The sequence below is a fragment of the Dreissena polymorpha genome, chromosome 3 (genome assembly GCF_020536995.1).
Source record: "Dreissena polymorpha isolate Duluth1 chromosome 3, UMN_Dpol_1.0, whole genome shotgun sequence".
In the NCBI taxonomy this organism is placed as follows: Eukaryota; Metazoa; Mollusca; class Bivalvia; order Myida; family Dreissenidae; genus Dreissena; species Dreissena polymorpha.
Genome location: NC_068357.1, coordinates 149,476,478 through 149,496,491, shown reverse-complemented (window position 1 = coordinate 149,496,491; position 20,014 = coordinate 149,476,478). Strand labels below are relative to the sequence as shown.

The following is a 20,014-nucleotide window of genomic DNA, read 5'->3' as shown; positions in this document are numbered from 1 at the left end:
AGACTGAGTGTGAGATTAGGCTTTCTTTTTTATCAGTTTAGGCACTTTATACACACCAAACCAATGCAGTGCTTTGCATTGCCATTCAAAGGCAGATAATCAAGCTAAATATATTTTGTATGTTTAGTTATGTGTGTTATCAACTAGGAATGCCCTTAATTGTATTATACTTGCTTATGGTTACAATAATTTTTATCTTGATAATTTTTCTAGAGTTTTATTATAAGTGTATGTTTTTGCATTGTATTATATTAACCACATTGTCGATAATATTTGGGCAATATTTTGTGAGGTTTTCTGGTATTGACACGTTATGTAGCCCTTATAAATATTCAAATGTGCAGAGTATTTGGCAATCAAAAAGTGTGTTAACTGAAAATGGTAAATGTAAGCCCCAGGTTATTAGTTGTAGTAGTAGTATTAGTAGTAGTATTAGTAGTAGTAGTAGTAGTAGTAGTAGAAGTGGTAGTGGTAGTGGTAGTGGTAGAAGTAGTAGTAGTAGTAGTAGTAGTAGTAGAAGTACCAGTTCGTTTCCTATCAATATCTTGTCAAAACAGATTTACCAATCAGTCTGATGCTTCCTATGTGCAGTGGCCTTTGCAAGAAGATGACCCTTATTGGAAAAGTCAAGGTCTCTGTCACACTAAGTTTGAATTCGTTTTCAATCAATAAGTCGTCAACTTGTTCACCAAATGGCTTGATACTTCCCATGTTTATTGGCCTTTGACAGTTGATGACCTCTATTGACATTGGGGTCACTAGGTAAAAGGTGAAGGTCACTTTCACAATGAGTGAAAGTTGTTTGCGATCAATAACTTGTCAACGAATCAACCAATTGGCTTGATACTTCACATGTGCATTGGCCTTAGACAGTAGATGACCCCTATTGTTAGTATGTGAGTCTACGTTTGTGACTTACAGATGAAGTGTGAGTTTTGTTCCAGTCCATTTATTTTTGGCGAAGTTATGTGCCTTGGACTTTATCATTTTTTCTAAAAAAGCTGATGTGGCACTTCAAAGAGCAGTAGGGGGAATTGTGTTTCACAAACACAGGTCTTGTTATAATTAGGTTGTGAAATGAGTATTTAATTGGTATTTGGTTTAACAGTCCCAGGGCAACAGTTCAAAATATTACCATATTTAAAATTATGGACAGCACAAGCAAAATGTTAATGAATGCGCAGCAGTCATCACCCAGGTTACACACAGCTTAGTTGCACCTGCGTTTGTGTGTTCTTATATTTTCAGGTTGACAACATGGATTTTTTACAACTGAAAGAAACAACACAAACAATTTTGATAGAAAATTATTATATAAACCTAACATTTTATATGACACCTATTTCAAAATGTTGATATGGTTTGGCTTATATCTTACTTTTAGAGTTTAGAGTGATACATTTTAATGTCCCCCAGTCTATACTGGGGACATATTGCTTTTGCCCTGTCTGTTTGTTGGTTTGTTTGTGTCAAACTTTAACATTGGCCATAACATTTGCAATATTGAAGATAGCAACTTGATATTTGGCATGCATGTGTATCTCATGGAGCTGCACATTTTGAGTGGTGAAAGGTCAAGGTCATCCTTCAAGGGCAAATGTCAAATATATGGGGGGGGGGGGGGCGACATAGTGTTTCACAAACACATCTTGTTGTTAATGTCTTTCAGTGCTGATAACGTAATTGATTATTCACAGGTTGATACACTTGATCAAATGTGTATAATGTAACAATATAAGAAATAGAAAACCACACTAAAGAACAATTAACCTTATATTGACCAACCAGGCAGCCCCAAATCGGCAATTTTCATTAGTCTTTGGCTTTGGTTCATAGACAATTTGGGGATGCCTGGATGTCATTATTTTGTCACAGGACCCTCAGTGGGTGTTTCTATTTCATAACAAGTATGATGAATCCTGTGCAGCCATGTACAACTTCTGGAAATGAATGCCCTTGGCAATGTAGATAAATTATTGGCCAAAAATAAGTGAAAGTGCCCATGATGTTTTAATTTACCTGTATATTGCAATTATTACTGTATACAAATATTTTGAACACATTTATTTTTTAACTTTAATATTTTCAATAATTGAGGCACGTCCTGGGAAAATGGGTTTAATGCAATCACACTTTGAACGTTTGTGGTATTTTTGTCTTAAAAAAGGTATCTTTTTAGCAGAACTCAAATTCAGACTTAAAGTGTCGTCCCTGATTAGCCTGTGTGGACTGTACAGGCTAATCTGGGACGACACTTTATTTACATGCAATAACAGTTTTCACAGAGCGAGGCATATATTTATTTCCTCTTGTTGCAAAATATTTTAAACATACATATTTGTTAACAATCATACTTTTAACAATAATATATTTGTATTGATTATTCAGAAACAATTGGAAACATTTGACCAACTACGGCTGGCAGAGCGGTACCTCAAAGACGAGAATGAGCGCAAAGATGACATGCTCCGAAAACAGGCGGACACTATCTTAGCCCAGAAGAGCGAGATAGAAAGACAGAAGATGGTAGGGAAAATATTTCATCTTATCTCAAACAGAATACAGTTTTTTTATCAGTAAAGCCAACGCACATGTATTTTCCATAGAAGGTCAATAAATGTTCTTATCCATTCAGCAACGTTAAATGACGTCACCGAGGTAAACAAGATGGCGTTATTATAACCCCATAACCATTGGTAATGGGGGCTATATAGGAGTCACTTTGTCAGTCTGTCTGTCGGTCGGTCTGTCTGTCCCGAAATCTTGTCCGGGCAATAACTATGTTGTTCATTGTGAGTTTTTAAAATCATTTGGCTTGTTTGTTCACTATCATTGGACGGTGTGTCGCGTGAAAGAATTGTGTCGATATCTCCAAGGTCAAGGTCACTCTTTGAGTTCAAAGGTCAAAAATGGCCATAAATGAGCTTGTCTGGGCCATAACTATGTCGCTCATTGTGAGATTTTAAAATCATTTGGCACATTTGTTAACCATCATTGGTTGGTGTGTTGCGCGAAAGAATTACGTCAATATCTCCAAGGTCAAGGTCACACTTTGAGTTCAAAGGTCAAAAATGGCCATAAATGAGCTTGTCCAGGCCATAACTATGTTGTTCATTGTGAGATTTTCAAATCATTGGACACATTTGTTCATCATCATTGGACGGTGTGTCGCGCGAAAGAATTACGTCGATATCTCCAAGGTCAAAGTCACACTTTGAGTTCAAAGGTCAAAAATGGCCATAAATGAGCTTGTCCGGGCCATAACTGGGTCATAACTATGTCGTTCATTGTGTGATTTTAAAATCATTTGTTCACCATTATTGGACGGTGTGTCGCACGAAAGAATTATGTCGATATCTCCAAGGTCAAGGTAACATTTTGAGTTCAAAGGTCAAAATTGGCCATAAATGATAATGGCATAAAAATTCTTAAAAATCGCCATAAATTAGATTCTCTTGTTTTGTGAAGACAGCATGCAAAATAGTCTGTGTCAATGATATCTCCAAGGTCAAGGTCACATTTTGAGTTCAAAGGTAAAAATTGGCCATAAATGATAATGGCATAATAATTCTTAAAAATCGCCATAAATTAGATTCTCTTGTTTTGTGAAGACAGCATGCAAAATAGTCTGTGTCAATGCGGCACGTTGGGGGATACGTCACGTCTGTGACAAAGCTCTAGTTAAATAAAGGGTTGCGAAGTCTAGCCATGTTATGTATGAACTAAATGAGGGATAAAGAATGTTGCTCGGTAATATCAATTTTTATTACGACTCTTTACTAATCATCCACGTTGTGATACTTGGTAAAACAATTATAAGAACTATTAACTAAGTGACCCTGTATCACACGGTTAGGGGTCAGTAATATACTGTGTCACTAATGATACCATAACTAGCAATAAAATGGTATATTATTTCCACGGAAATTATATAAATGTATGCTTACTCGATGTTAAGAAAATGATTTTCCGAATTTACAGAAAATGCCATTTAAAGCGGGTATATACGATTTTTTATATGTGTTTAATTATAATATATTGATGAAATATGTTACAATAACATAAAATGGGAAAGAAAAATTATACATTAAAGCCGAATTTCATAAAATGCAGCAAAGACAAATTAGCGCCCCGAGCCGATTGTGACGTACATATTTTCCTACAATAACCGAAGCATTCGTCTTTGTATAAGGATCGGAGTTAGTGTTCGTGTGTCGTATGAATAGATATCGTTGCGGGAATTCAAATAAACCGTTAAACTAAGTTTAGATTCACATCGTACATGTATGGTATACATGCTGGCGAATTCGGCTGTACAGCCGTTTTCAATTTCAGAATTAAATATCTGGCTTATTTCGCATTTTTCGACACATGTTCTTCTTAACTTTTATTTTAATTTATATTGAAATATATATATAATAATTTTTTACACATTTTATATAAATTCATTAATATTAGACAAAATCGTATATACCCGCTTTAAAGCGGGTATATACGATTTTTAAATGTGCTGAATTGTAAAATATTGATACAAATATGTTATAATAACACACAATATGCAAGAAAAATGATACATTTAAGACGAATTTCATAAAATACAGCAAATACAAATTAGCGCCCCGAGCCGATTGTGACGAAGATAATTCGTAATTATTTTCCTACAATAATCGATGCATTCGTCTTTTTAGTAAGTGTTCAGGTGTCGTATGAATCGATATCGCTGCAGGAATTTCAAATGAACCGTTAAACTAAATTTAGATTCACATCGTACATGCATGATATACATGCTGGCGAATTCGGCTGTACAGCCTTTTTCGATTTCAGAATTAAATATCTGGCTTATTTAGCATTTTTCGACACATGTTCTTCTTAACTTTTATTTTAGTTTATATTGAAATATATGTATAATAAGTTTTTACACATTTTATATTAATTAATAAATATTTGACAAGATCGTATATACCCGCTTTAAAAGGGTGTACAATTTCCTCATAATTTAAGTGCATGTTAGCTTGTAAGGATTTAAGAACCGAAACACATTTTAATGTGTTAATTACATTTATTGATCAAGTACACCTCATTTAATGTTACCGTATACGCTTGATAAATCTATGGTTATGTTTATTTATTTTGAATACTGTTATTATTAGACATATATTTACATCTTTTTTTCAGGTAATTGAAGGACGGACGTGTACCATATTGTGATGACATTTATATGTAGCAACACTTATGGCCGGGTTCAGGATGAAATTACAAGTGTACAAGTAGAATTGAAAAATTGGCAACGTGTTAAAGGTTAACTTGAGATTCTGTAGAATGATTTCAATTGTTTGTTTTACTAAGGCACTTTGAGATTATTGCTGACACGTGTCTTACGCGTAACACTATGCTCCTGATTCGTATTGTTTTTTATTATTTTGGTATTTACGTTCAAAATCGTCTTCCTGTTGAAGATTATTCGTTATTGTTCTTTTTAAATCACGAATCTATCAGTTTTAAATGTCATATTATGACGTTTTATTTAAGAATTCCTGTTCCGAATAATTTCACACAGTTAAACAAGAGAAGCGCATGCTAATTCATAAAGATACGGTTTTAGAAATTGCAATCAATGAAACATGTGTTGATTATTGTTAATGTGTGTAAACCGATCTTTTAAGAGAAAAAACGTATGTAAAAATACCGAATAGAAATCACCAAAATAGATCTCCCTTAAGGTTTAGACATGTGATTGAATGCCTGTTGAAAGACGTTATACATAGTAGTTAAACATGTGTTTCCATTACTTGTAAATTATTTTACGTGTTGATAAAATTGATAACACAATACACAACGCTATTTTTAACCAAATTATAGCTCGATTGATCATTGTCGGCTCGGGTACTACTTAAATGTACACCATGTACTCTTAAATATACTTAAATGCACCCCGTGAACGGAAAATATACTTAAGCAAACCCGGCCAATTTAGACTGTACCCATGCATGGTTTATGTCCGCCCGAAATACCATAGCGTAAAACGCGCTACGGAATACGAAACAAAATTCTCCTTGAACAAAACCTGCCTAAACTAGTTTTTTTAGTTGGTGTTTCAATAATATATAGGCCACTTTACAGAATATTGCCATAAATATGACATAATTTATTTGAACAAATTAGCTGACAACGACCAATTTAGCTTTAGAATTCCCAGGTACGTTTCAGTATATTTTCCGTACCCGATGTACAATAAAGTTTACTCTTAGTTCCCCGGGGTACATTTAAGTAGTACCCGAGGCGACAATGACCAATGTAGCCAACTTATGTTCTGTCTGCTTACAACTTGTTTTGACTTTTCTAGATTCTTTGCACTTTGAACCCTGTATGTTGGTTGGGTATAGGGTGTTTGTAACCGTTCTTGAGTATATATTGGGAGTTGTGCGTTAAGTGCTTTATCGATTTTTGTACAGAATGTATTCTCTGCAAGTGTGGATTTTTGTATGGCTTGTTTTTGTATTATACATCGATTATTATATGTGTTACGTTTTGTTGATCAAATAAATGTTAATGCATAGCATTTGTGTTTTGAGCAGGTTTTTATAGCCACATAATTATGGGACTTTTGAGGTATGTCGATGTTAAGCATTTGAGTTATCACAACTTAATACACATAGCGCAGAACATCGGTAAGTGGGTGCATTGGGGTGTACACACGCGTTTGAATAATAATGCACACCACATTGTTCTATTTGGATGTAATTTTATTGATTTGAGTATACACTGTACTGTAAAACAATCTGAAAAGATATACTGTTCAATACGGATACGGTTGGTACGAGAGTAATATAAGCATATAGCTGTGATATAACCGTCTGCCACAGCGTACGACGATGAAAATTGCTCATTCGTTTGCACCGATGAACATTCTTATTTGAGTTTTACGATTGCGGCGTTGACTATGAACGCTTTCATAATTATTAAGCTCTCACACACGATATAAATATGATCTGGCACGATTTTTCATTTCATAACGTACTTAGTTTAAACCTATTTGTTTTAGCATCGAAAGTACTAACTACATATTTTACACGCTCTCGACTGCGCTTCATTTGCCTAGAACCAGTACTTGGTGTTTTTGGGGATCGAACCATCGACTTTCCGGTCGCTAGGCGGACACCATATCCATTACACCACGGCATACTTAATTTAACAAGTTCAGGAAAACAATACCATGCGAGCCTTTGGCTAGCTTTCTATCAAATTTACTGGACGCATTAAATAAATCATCTTGTGAAATGTATACGTGTGTCCGATTTCCTTCATCATATGCTTTAAATGAATGTAAACGTAATGACAAAACCGGAAAGCTGTTTACATTGCGTGACGTCGATTGACGTTGCAATGCTATTTTAGCAAAATAACGTAACCTGATTGACGAACCAAAAAGCAAATACAAAATAGAACACTTGTTTAAGGGAAAAAATGTTCGTCGTTGTTTTAACACACAGAAAACAAGATAAATAATGCGATAAATATTTGTTATCACATTATATCTTATTTGGGAGAGCTTGTTATATTTCAGGCATGAATTCGTTTCTAGCGTTTTCGAACATGGACGTCTGGACAATTTAGGTCTATCCTACTGTTCTTTTACTAATTTCGTGTCTTCTGTCAGGTAAAGTTGTCAGTATATGTTGTCCGTGAATGCAGGTTTACGACAAATAGTAATTATGGACCTCTTGTTATGCCCCTGGTAGGGTGGCATATAGCAGTTGAACTGTCCGTCAGTGTGTCAGTCAGTATGTCCGTATGACAGTCTGGACGTCCGTCAGAAAAATTTAATGGCCATAACTTTTTCAATATTGAAGAAAGCAACTTGATATTTGACATGCATGTGCATCTCACGGAGCTGCACATTTTGAGTGGTGAAAGGTGAAGGTCAAGGTCATCCTTCAAGGTCAAATGTCTAATATATGGCGTCTGTCCGTCCGTCCGAAAACTTTAACATTGGCCATAACTTTTTCACTTTTGAAGATAGCAACTTGATATTTGGCATGCATGTGTATCTCATGAAGCTGCACATTTTGAGTGGTGGAAGTTCAAGGTCAAGGTCATACTTCAAGGTAAAAAAAATAAATTAAAAGCGGCGTTCTCATGAAGCTGCACATTTTGAGTGGTGGAAGTTCAAGGTCAAGGTCATACTTCAAGGTAAAAAAAAATTCAAAGCGGCGCAATAGAGGGCATTGTGTTTCTGACGAACACATTCCTTGTTTTAAAACTCTATAACCGTTTCATAAGAAAAACATCTTCAGGAAGTAAAACTTTGAAATCTCAATGGGCATAGCATTTTGAAAGGCGTTTGACCGGTCATTTGAAGCGCTTTACCAATGTACGCGCAAATAGTTGTTTAAGAGTGGTACCAAGGCGATCGAATAAAAAGACATTAAAAATAAGTTAAGATAACAACATTATTTTTTCTCATCGTTTGTCCATCATCGAAGCTCACAATGTTTGATAACAGCTATTATCATTTAAATTATATACTATGGTCTTCATCTCTTCAATAGGTCTAGTTTCATTTGTTAAATAATTCAAATATATATACTCAAAATGGCAAATGAACAGTTATTTTATTTTTAACTATTGACTATCCTGGATTGACGATTCAGACTGGGAAAATATGCAGTTTAAAAGTTTGGTGAGTGCATACTTAGGTCACTGACAAGCTCCCAGTGTCAGATTTGTACGCCATACATAGGCTGCAAGAACTGGATGCTGGAATATATATATGTATATATATAAATATATATATATATAAATATATATATATATATATATATATATATATATATATATATATATATATATATATATATATAAATATATATATATATATATATATATATATATATATATATATATATATATATATATATATATCATATATATATATATATATATATATATTTGAAATACATTTTATTTGCCATTATGCATTGTACATTCGCATACAAACATCGCTTGTGATACTATGACATTACAATACAATCAGTCATGTTACAATAATGCATGCAGAGGCCATAAAAATATAACACAAAAGTACTAATAGTTCTGAAGGAAAATAAGTATTACAAAGAAATTCCACCAATTTTCACGAACTTTAATTTATGTTTGTTAAATGCTTTTTGATGTGATGTTAAACATTTGTATGACATTGCAACTCCAAAATGTTTCTGTTTTACAGAAAGTACATTTGTCTTAATCACTTATTTTCATTTTCTTCGATAATAATAATAATAACAATAATAATAAATACAATTATATCAACGAAGCTTTAAGAATCAAAGTTTCATATATATATTATGATAAGAACTTAATAATCGTTCAACATCATGTTATTATACATTCAATAATTGAGGTGTCAGAATTTTCTTAATCATTACTCCTCTGAACAATTAAATAGTGCTTGGATTCGGTTAACAATAATATTAAGCTTTAAAATTCATACTCTATATTAGAATAGATAAAAATATCAACATTGCCGGACGAACTACAAGTATTTTGAATTTAACAGTCGCCTATTTAAATATATCAATAAACAAAATATCCAATGTAAAGGCTGTGAAATGCAAATGTCGGTTAGATACAAAGACTTAAACGCCAGCATAAAATGCTGGAAGTAAAAAATGAATCTTTTAAATAATGGTTTATAAATGACCTGGATTAAAATACATTGTATGAATGATAGTATTCATTCATTAATTGCACGTTCTTAATATCTTCAATAAAAGCGTTGTTTTTCTAGTTCGAAAAAAGATTAATTAGGACAATTTCAATTTGAATTTTTACTTTAGTGAAATACCTGCAAGAAACATTCAAATGTATACAAATTATAAAAACTATACTATCAACCATCTAATATAAACACAAAAAACACGCCGATCATTCGAATAGAATTGCTGCAAAAAAATACAAATAAATAAAACCAATAAAACTAAGATACAAATAAAACAAACCAATAAAACTATGATATGGGATACAAATAAACAATTACACAATTGAACTAAAACATTTTTTTAAATCTTTCCTGAAATGTTTCGCTTTAAAAGGCTTTTTAAAAGTTACTTTTGACAAATTAACTACAGTACATTTTCTTGATGATACTCGACAAAACAATTGTATATTGACTTCAAAAAACAAATACACAAGAAATAAAGTTATGACTCCAAAACAGCAGTGACGCAAATTAGCGCCAAACAGATTGAACGATACGAATTCCAAATAAAATGTATTTTCCACGTGCATGAAACCACTAGGAAGATATATTATTATGTGTTAAAACGAAACCATTTGAAAGATATATTATTATGTGTTAAAACGGAACAACCGAATGATATTTCCATAACTAATACATACATCGAAATATCGCGACCAACAAACTTATTTTCAATTGAGAACTATTCAACTCTAACTTATGTGACACCTGCGGTGAAAATTTTGAAACTATAGAATATCTATTTTTGGAATGCAAATACATCCAACCTATCTGAATCAGTTGAGGACATTTCTTGTGAAAGAGATAGCCCTTAATAATGGCAGATTGCATTTTTTAACACAAATGAAATCGCATTAATGCTAGTCCAATTGCTTACTTTTCACGACCTGTTACTTCACCTTGTGCTTATTGTTATCATCATCATTATCATCATCATCACCAGCACCATCATCATCATCATCATCATCATCATCATCATCATCATCATCATCATCATCATCATCATCATCATCATCATCATCATCATCATCATCATCATCATCATCATCATCATCTTGCTCGTTAACACAGTTAATCTGAATTCGCATTGATATGCGGTTGAGGACGTGGCAATTTATAGTTTCCATATACCTTTTACAAAGCTCTTCTTCACCGATATCACCACTGTTATCACCATCATCAACAACACTGTCACGAACAGAGATGGCATCATCAGACCATATATCGGTGTAAGGTTTCCGGTCATATATTCGAAATCGTTTCAATTCAACATGTTCCAGAGCTTCGAGTTCCTGTTGGATTGGAATGTATTCTTCTGGTGGAATTTTGTTGACGGTGTATTTTGTTATTTTATTACTACAAACGAATTCCAATTAACACAGAATTGGTTGGGTAAATGTTGACAGTTTGTTCATCAGGTGGCGAAGTTCTGATAGAGACAGTGTATCATAATAGACAGTCAAATGCTTCAATGACGGAGAAAGCTGTCTTTCGATATATACAGATGCATAGTAAGCGTTTCCTGTTGTGAGAGGGATGTCAGTGATCGTGACAGTGACGGTACACGATTCACCCGCAAACCTCCACGAGAACCCTGCAGTCTCAGATGATTTACATTCAGACCGAACAGAGTATCCCATAGACCAGGACTTTTGATACAAACGACGAATGTACGTGTATTGTTTATATCCGTTGTTATTACTGCGGATGAACGTGTGTATGACTTTATGACTGCATCCTCCACACACGAAGACATGTCACTGCCCCGCAGCCTAGTTTCACCCCATGATCGAGAGAAGTTATGGTACAGAACGACAGCCTACACTCCACCTTATGACCAAGTGTCAACAGCGTGCTTAACAAACTGCGTAGCCAGGTAGAGGAACATGTGACTTGATACAATTCAATGTGTTCCATGGAGGGCAGTACTGGACTAAAGTCTTCACATTTGACTGGATCAGCACCGTTAAGTAGACACCATGTATGCATAGCTTTATTGTCAAAACTGTTGAAATCAAAATCATGAGATCTAATACCAGTAATGTTGTAATGAATGAGAAGCGGTTTCGGTAACACTTTCACTTCATAAATGATATTTATAGAATTAAAATTTTCAAACATTGATAAATCCAGTCCGTCATAAAATGTATGTATTGCAATACATTTTAGAGTCTTATAATTATAAACAGAGAGTGGTAATAAATTTACTCCAGCGAGAATATGAATTGATTCTATGTGTTCAAAATGCGACAAGTCAAGCGCTTCACATTTACAATACATGATTAGATAGCTCAACTTTTTCAGACCCACCCGTGCATTTGGTAGCAAGTAAACATTTAACCCGAGCTCCAGCCGTTCTAGGCTGTGACACGATGACAAGTCGAACTCCATACAGGATTCGGACGATCTGACTTCCTCCTGATTGTCTCGTGTAGGTACGCCATGATCTTTATGTGCAGGTAAGGCAACAGGCCTAGATCCATGACAATCTGAAGACGACGCGCCTTGTGAACGTATTGTTACTTATTTGTCTACATAGCGAACACGTAAAGATCGAGCCCGTGAGGTGTTCAGTGTCCAGATCTGGATTAAATCTTCGGCATTAACACTGATGAATTCAATTCAAAGTGACTCAGATGTAGATGGACTGGAGTGTTCTTGTTAGCCACAGCCTCCCTATAACCCGAGAGAATGCAGTATTGGAAATGTTAATTCGAATCGGTATAAACGTCAAGCTCATTTATCAGTGAAGATAGTTTATTCGCTGCCGAGATGTAAAAGCCACACAGGAATGTAAACATTTGAGATATATGTCACGATATGAATTGTCATTGCGTTTGAGATATTCGGAAATGACGTCATCAATTACGTGTGCATTCCTATGAATATGAAAAGCAGTTTGGAATTCCTGGATGGTTTTATCAACAAATGACAATGTCTGGTCAATACATTTTTTACCTTTTCTTTTAGATAATAATCCTGAATCTAGTGCGAACTGCTTTGCAGTTTCAGAGAAATGAGCCGTCAAGTCTATGTCACTGAAAACTGATGATTCTTTTTCATTTGAAAGCAAAAATGAGAATGCAGCTTTAGCAATTGCATCTAGAGCAAAGTACCCTAATTTCGACAGTTTAAGGTTAAAATGTGTATACCAATTTATTTGATCGGTATCCTCCTTACTTCGACATACCACTAACTTAACTTATTGCATGCTGTGCTTTTAAACTGTATACTGTCAGGTAAGAATGCTTTATACGTATCGTACTTACTTACAATGTTAACGAAGTATGAGATCGTTATTTCGACATGGTGCCCCTTATTTCGACACCCTTAGTTTGTTTAAAAAAATGTAAACGAAACTTATATTCTTTCAATGGAACAGAAAATTACATCAACATTTAAAAATTGTAATTAATATTATTTTTTTGGCATGCGCTTAGTTGCGTACGGCCGTATTTTATGCCCGCCGATAACAAAACCGCATGATGTCCACTGTACTTCCTAAAAATGGTCATACGCCAAAAATAGCAACCCATGACGTAATCTGTTGATTAAAAAGCTTCAATCAACACTGCTTCCTGAAGACTCAATGCGTTTTGCACACGTTTTGATCAGTCTTAACTCCGCCTCCTTTTCAATCCGATTGGCGTTAACACGTTCGCTGTTCACGGTGCGGACCGCGTTTAATTGGAGTAAGTGCTTGTTTATTGTCACGATGTTTTGATAACAATAACGTGTGAATGTCGGCAAAGAAGTTGAGACCCCGTCTTCGACCCTGTTTGGCCAAAAGTTGTTAATTGTTGTAACAGTTAGTAGGCCAGCTCCATTGTTTCAATAAAGAACATTGTAACCCGTTTATAACTTGTCAAAATATTTTGTTGGCAAACACAGATATGAATTTGACAAAAATATTGAACTTGTACCACCAAGCATTGATGTTCAGAATGTCGTACAATTGCCGGTTTTGGCATTCCACTTTCGACGAAACGGAAATTAGTAATTGATGAAAATGAATCTAAAAAATCAGAAAACAAACAAACAATTAAAGCCAATGAAACACCGAAGTCGCGTGTTTTTCAGACGACTTGGTTTAACCAGTTTGACTGGTTGGAGTTTGATGAAAAGAACAAACGCATATTTTGCTTAATCTGGTGTGCAACAGGGTTGCAAAATTCATATATTAAGGTATTAGTTGCAATAATCCAACTTCCAGCTATTTACTCTCCATGTGTTTTATATCCTACGCCCAGACAGAAGAAGCTCAAAAGACCTCATGCAGGTCGCTGTACGGATATACTCCTAAAAGCTCAGAGTATTCAAGAAAAACTAGAGCTGGTATGTTCATGGGTATGTTCATGTTATATTAAATTACCCAGTAATGGTGTTGATCTATATAAAACGTGCGAGTTGACTACCTTGCGAGTTGACTTAGGTACGAGCTGACCGGCAACCATATATCTATATATAATGAAAAGATTACATAAGGCAATGCGTAATAGTTATTTAGTTATATTATTCGCTATGTCGAATTTACGGTCCAAACGATTTTTTGTTATCCTAACTTCGACACCCCTGCATTTGCCTTTAAAAAGCTCACAGCTTAGTAGAACTGTTTAACAATGAGATCTTCCATGCTAGTTTTTCCGTTCTCAATACAAACTATAACGTATTCCCGCAAGAAAACGAAAAGAGAATTACCGTTCGTTGCTGCGTGTCTTACAGCTTTGTATAAGGGCCGCATTCGCGTAAAAACACAAAACAATCTGTGTTATTCAACCTTGGTTTACGGGAAAAACAAACTCAATTTTGTATGGGTGAAATATTTTGATGATGGCAGAAATATATGACGTCATCAAAAACGAACTCAAATTGTCTAGAACGCACCGCAATAGGCTGAATTAGATAAAAAAAATGTCAAAGCATGTCGAAATAACGGACATGTCGAAATAAGGAGACTAATATATTTCGTGCGAGCAAAGCATTTTACTGATGATAAGTTGTATTGATTGAAATAACTAATTTGTGAGGTAGCCTTTTTGCACAGATTTTCAAGCAGGGTAGTGTACCGTTCACACAGTGACGATCCGGTGAGACGCTCAGCTCTATCATCTACCCAGGTACAGAGGACGAGAGTGTTCAGCATAGGTGAAGATGATATTGACTTAAGTTTGCGACTACTGAGAAATTTTTCACACAGCTTCACGCTTTTTTTTGATATCCTTTGATTTGTCAAGTAGGCATCGTAGTATCTTTTTATTGAATTCTCTAGGATCGCGTATACCCTCTAGATCAAACAGAATGTCAATTTGTGAATTCCTGATACGTTCATCAGCAAGTTCCCATGGTCGATAAGTTGTGAGGACAGTGCACTGCTCCTTTGGAATTTCGTCCATGGAAGGCAGAGTTTCTTTACATGGCCACTCATCCAGACCGTCTGGAATGATGAGATACATTACATTTTTCATGATTCTTAAGACCCTTTTGTACGCACTCTCCCATTTGTCTTCCGGATAGATTTTGTAGATGAGCTGGGTTTTTATCATGTGCGATACATATGTTTCTTCCCTGGAATCGCGCAACGAGATGAAAAACAGAAACCTGAATTTCTGAAGGGTATCAACATCACTTAACATCATTTGTTCTTTTGTAGATTTCAGGATTGGCGATTGAACATTACACCAATCGTGAACTAATTTGGCAGCAAAATACGATTTTCCGCTGCCAGGCTCACCTTGTAAATATATACGTCTAAAACCTCCGCGAAAGCAATCTATATATTTGTTTAATAGTATGTGTTCTTGTTTCACGTGTTTGCCATCTTTTTCAATTTTCATCCTGTGTATTTTTGGATTGGCATAGATGTCTTGTACTCGCATATCGAGACTGGGGTTCAATGTGGACAGGGGTACGTAAATAACACTGTCACGGTAATGGTCGATCAATCGCTTGAGAAGATCTGAAATGATTCAGAAGCTAAATATAAACGAATAACGTTATAGAAAGTTTCTGTAAACATGATGGCCAAAAGCATTACGTTGCTCCCGAAAGACCCGCTGGAAGTTTCGAACAGCTTGTGTGATGTGTGGATAAATGATGAAAACATATATTCATAGCAGGTGTCATGTAGATTGAAACAAAATGTGAAATCACGCGGTTTTAATAGTCATATAAGAAAAACTACCCCGCCACTGGTTAATCGACAAGAACCATTTTCGAACTCAGCAGATATATAATAATAATATATTTTACATCTTTCAGTGCAAACCATGAATACATAGTATACATATCTAGAAAATTGCTCTTTTTTTCTTTCAATACGATAACAAAGATTACACACTTGCAATTTTACCTGTTATAGCAGTTGTCCCGTTAACCTTTAAGAGCGATATCCGCTGAGAGGAGTTTGTTAATCTCGTCGCAGTGTTTACCTCCCCTGTCGGGTTGAAGGTGGAAAGTATATCATCAAGTTAAATTCTTCCGGATCTAGACATTTGTCTTATTTAATGAAATTCATAGCAATAATCGACAAACGTAGATCGTTTCATACATGGTTTAAAATAATAAGCTCGTCCTCCTATAATATACTATTGGCTGAATTTAGACGAATACATCCGAAAAACAAAACAGTTTAGCGTGCTTTTGAATAAAATACTATAAAACAAAGACAATAAAATATGAATAGTGAATAGACACAGTTTTTTGTTAAATTTTCCAATTTTTAATAGAACATAGCTTCTTTGTTATGTATAACATGTAGTACACACATTTACACTTATCCAATGTAACCACGCTAGATTTGAGTAATTCTGGTCCTTTAAGTCTCTCCCTGAGTCCCTCTCTCTCTGTACAGGAGTCTCGAGATCGGAGCGCGAGACGCGATGCGCGCAGCGGAGCGTAGCCGGCTCGCGAGAGCGCGCGGCGCCCGCGCCGCCCTCCCGCCCTGCCCTCCCGCCTTCGCCGCCGACCTCCCGCCCGCCTCCCTCCCTCCCCCTCCCTAGCCGCCCCTCCCCGCGCCCCGCCACACACTCTCCCCTCCCTCCCCCCTCCTCCCTCCACCCGGGCCAGGATATAGATATATATATATATAATATATATATAATAGATATATATATATATAATATATATATTATTATATATATAATTATATATATATATATATATATATATTATATTCAATTAATTATTAGCTGGATTTTAGTCACGACGAAACAGGTTAGGTCATATAGCGACTTTATTGGATAAAAAATAATGTTGATAATGTTCTACTGTTATGACGGACATATACGAGATTGTTTTGAATACTTGGAAAACATTAACGCAAATTAATTAGCTGCTGTGAAAGTGACAAGCTCAACATTTATTTCGCGTGTATGGAAAAACTTCAAAACTGGCATGAAAAGCACGGGCGAATTGTCATATAAAAACTTTGTAGCGCAGAAAACATTGAGATGTTTACTTTGAAAGTAAAAAATGTAGTGCGTGGTAATTAAATTGTGTCGCCCATATCGCAAACGCAGTTGATTTCTTTAAACGAAAGAACATAAATGCGCTGTATCGGTTAAGTGTAGATAGTTCAGTATTGAACCGATATTTTGTCGCTGTATACACCTTCTATGAGGACTGCGTGTTACTCGGGTGCTAATGCCACAGTGAAAAGACGTTTCCATGGATGGAACGCGCTCATCGGACCTATTTTGTTTGCGAATGCAAATTCTGGATGCAAAGTGGTCAAATGCAGTAACGGACTACATTCTTCGGTATACGTATATCATGTTACCTATGGGGCGAATTGCAGAAGGCGATGGCCCCAAAAACATTAGACATAACGAGGAGTTGCACTAAGTCCTGCGGTGCAAATATATTATGATATAAATATAATTTTCCTTGCTTTTTTTGAAAAGTTAAGTTCGCAAATCATATTAATCTCTAATGAAGACCGCGCTGAATTAACTCAAGGCGTCTAATAACGGCATCTAAATATTCAGATGTTTCACCAATTACATCCATATCATTTGCAATATGCTACACTGTCAGCTGGATGTCTAATTTGCAGAAAAAATTCTTAACCATTTACGAATTTCTTTTAATTATCGAATATTGGTACAAATATGAAGGTCTGACTTCTTTTTTATAAGGGTATGTTAACGAACAAAACGCACAAAGACACGAAAGAAAAATAGCGTTAAACCTACGCATCAGTCTATTATTTAATACGTAATTACATTTGTACACTTTGCATTAAATGAAAAACAACATGCAAACAACTTGTAAAACCGTAGATTGTCTGATGATGGTGGCTAAGAACAAAATGTGAAAGAAGAGACAATGCAAGCTTGCGTTTAGAAGTGAGTGAGGTGAGTGGGTATGTAGTGAAAAGGGTATGTGAACCGGGTCAATGAGTTTTGAGTGAGTTTGCAGTGAAAAGGCTGTGTGAACCGGGACAATGCGTTTTGAGTGCGTTTGTAGTGAAAAGGGTATGTAAACCGGGGCAATGAGTTTTGAGTGAGTTTGTAGTAAAAATGGTATGTGAAACGGGGCTATGCGTTGTGATTGAGTTTGTAGTGAAAAGGGTGTGTGATCCAGGTCGATAAGTTTTGAGTAAAATTGTAGTGAAAAGGGTATGTGAACCAGGTCAATGAGTTTTGAGTGAGTTTGTAGTGAAAAGGGAATGTGAACTGGGGAAATGAGTTTTGAGTGAGTTTGTAGTGAAAAGGGTGTGCGAACCAGGGCAATGAGTTGAGAGTGAGTTTGTAGTGAAAATGGAGTGTGAACCGGGTCAATGAGTTTTGAGTGAGTTTGTAGTGAAAAGGGTATGTGAACCGGGGCAATGAGTTTTGAGTGAGTTAGAGTGAAAAGGGTATGTGAACCGGGTCAATGAGTTTTGAGTGAGTTTGTAGTGAAACAGGTTTGTGAACCGGATGAATGAGTTTTGAGTGAGTTTGTAGTGATTAGGGTTTGTGAACCGGATGAATGAGTTTTGAGTGAGTTTGTATTGATAAGGGTTTATGAACCGGGTCAGTGAGTTTTTAGTGATTTTGTAGTGAAAAGGGTTTGTGAACAAGGTCAATGAGTTTTGAGTGAGTTTGTAGTGAAAAGGGTATGTGAACTGGGTCTATGAGTTTTGATAGAGTTTGTAGTGAAAAGGTTATCTGAACCGGGTCAATGAGTTCTGAGTGAGTTTGTAGTATAAAGGGTATGCGATCCGGGTCAATGAGTTTTGAGTGAGTTTGTAGTGAAAAGGGTATTTGAACCGCGGCAATGAGTTTTTGGTGAGTTTGTATTGAAAAGGGTATGTGAACCGGGTCAATGAGTTTTGAGCGAGTTTGTATTGAAAAGGGTATGTGAACCGGGTCAATGAGTTTTGAGTGAGTTTGTATTGAAAAGGGTATGTGAACCGGGTCAATGAGTTTTGAGCGAGTTTGTAGTGAAAAGGGTATGTGAACCGGGTCAATGAGTTTTAAGTGAGTGTGTAGTGAAAAGGGTATGTGTTCCGGGGCAATGAGTTTTGAGTGAGTTTGTAGTGAAAATGGTATGTGAAACGGGGCTATGCGTTGTGAGTGAGTTTGTAGTAAAAAGGGTGTGTGATCCAGGTCGATGAGTTTTGAGTAAGTTTGTAGTGAAAAGGGTATGTGAACCGGGTCAATGAGTTTTGAGTGAGTTTGTAGTGAAAAGGGTATGTGAATCGGGGAAATGAGTTTTGAGTGAGTTTGTAGTGAAAAGGGTGTGCGAACCAGGGCAATGAGTTGTGAGTGAGTTTGTAGTGAAAAGGCTGTGTGAATCGGGACAATGAGTTTTGAGTGAGTTTGTAGTGAAAAGGGTGTGCGAACCAGGGCAATGAGTTGTGAGTGAGTTTGTAGTAAAAATGGTATGTGAAACGGGGCTATGCGTTGTGATTGAGTTTGTAGTGAAAAGGGTGTGTGATCCAGGTCGATGAGTTTTGAGTAAAATTGTAGTGAAAAGGGTATGTGAACCGGGTCAATGAGTTCTGAGTGAGTTTGTAGTGAAAAGGGTATGTGAACTGGGGAAATGAGTTTTGAGTGAGTTTGTAGTGAAAAGGGTGTGCGAACCAGGGCAATGAGTTGTGAGTGAGTTTGTAGTGAAAATGGAGTGTGAACCTGGTCAATGAGTTTTGAGTGAGTTTGTAATGAAAAGGGTATGTGAACCGGGGCAATGAGTTGTGAGTGAGTTTGTAGTGAAAAGGCTGTGTGAACCGGGACAATGAGTTTTGAGTGAGTTTGTAGTGAAAAGGGTATGTGA

The 20,014-nt window shown here is 35.8% G+C and overlaps 2 protein-coding genes across 3 annotated transcripts in view; one reads left to right on the top strand and one right to left on the bottom strand.

Annotated features, from left to right (window-relative positions):
- The window catches only part of LOC127871936 (uncharacterized), a 28,049-nt gene extending 21,493 nt beyond the window's left edge, over positions 1-6,556 (top strand). For both annotated transcript variants that reach the window (XM_052415211.1, XM_052415210.1), the window contains exons 10-11: positions 2,389-2,526; positions 5,176-6,556. In XM_052415211.1, the coding sequence (XP_052271171.1) occupies positions 2,389-2,526; positions 5,176-5,208 (171 nt within the window). In that variant the 3' untranslated portion in view covers positions 5,209-6,556. The remainder of the gene's footprint in view (positions 1-2,388; positions 2,527-5,175) is intronic.
- LOC127871938 (myoneurin-like) overlaps positions 1-20,014 on the bottom strand; it is a 235,836-nt gene that overhangs the window by 19,354 nt on the left and 196,468 nt on the right. The window lies entirely within an intron of this gene.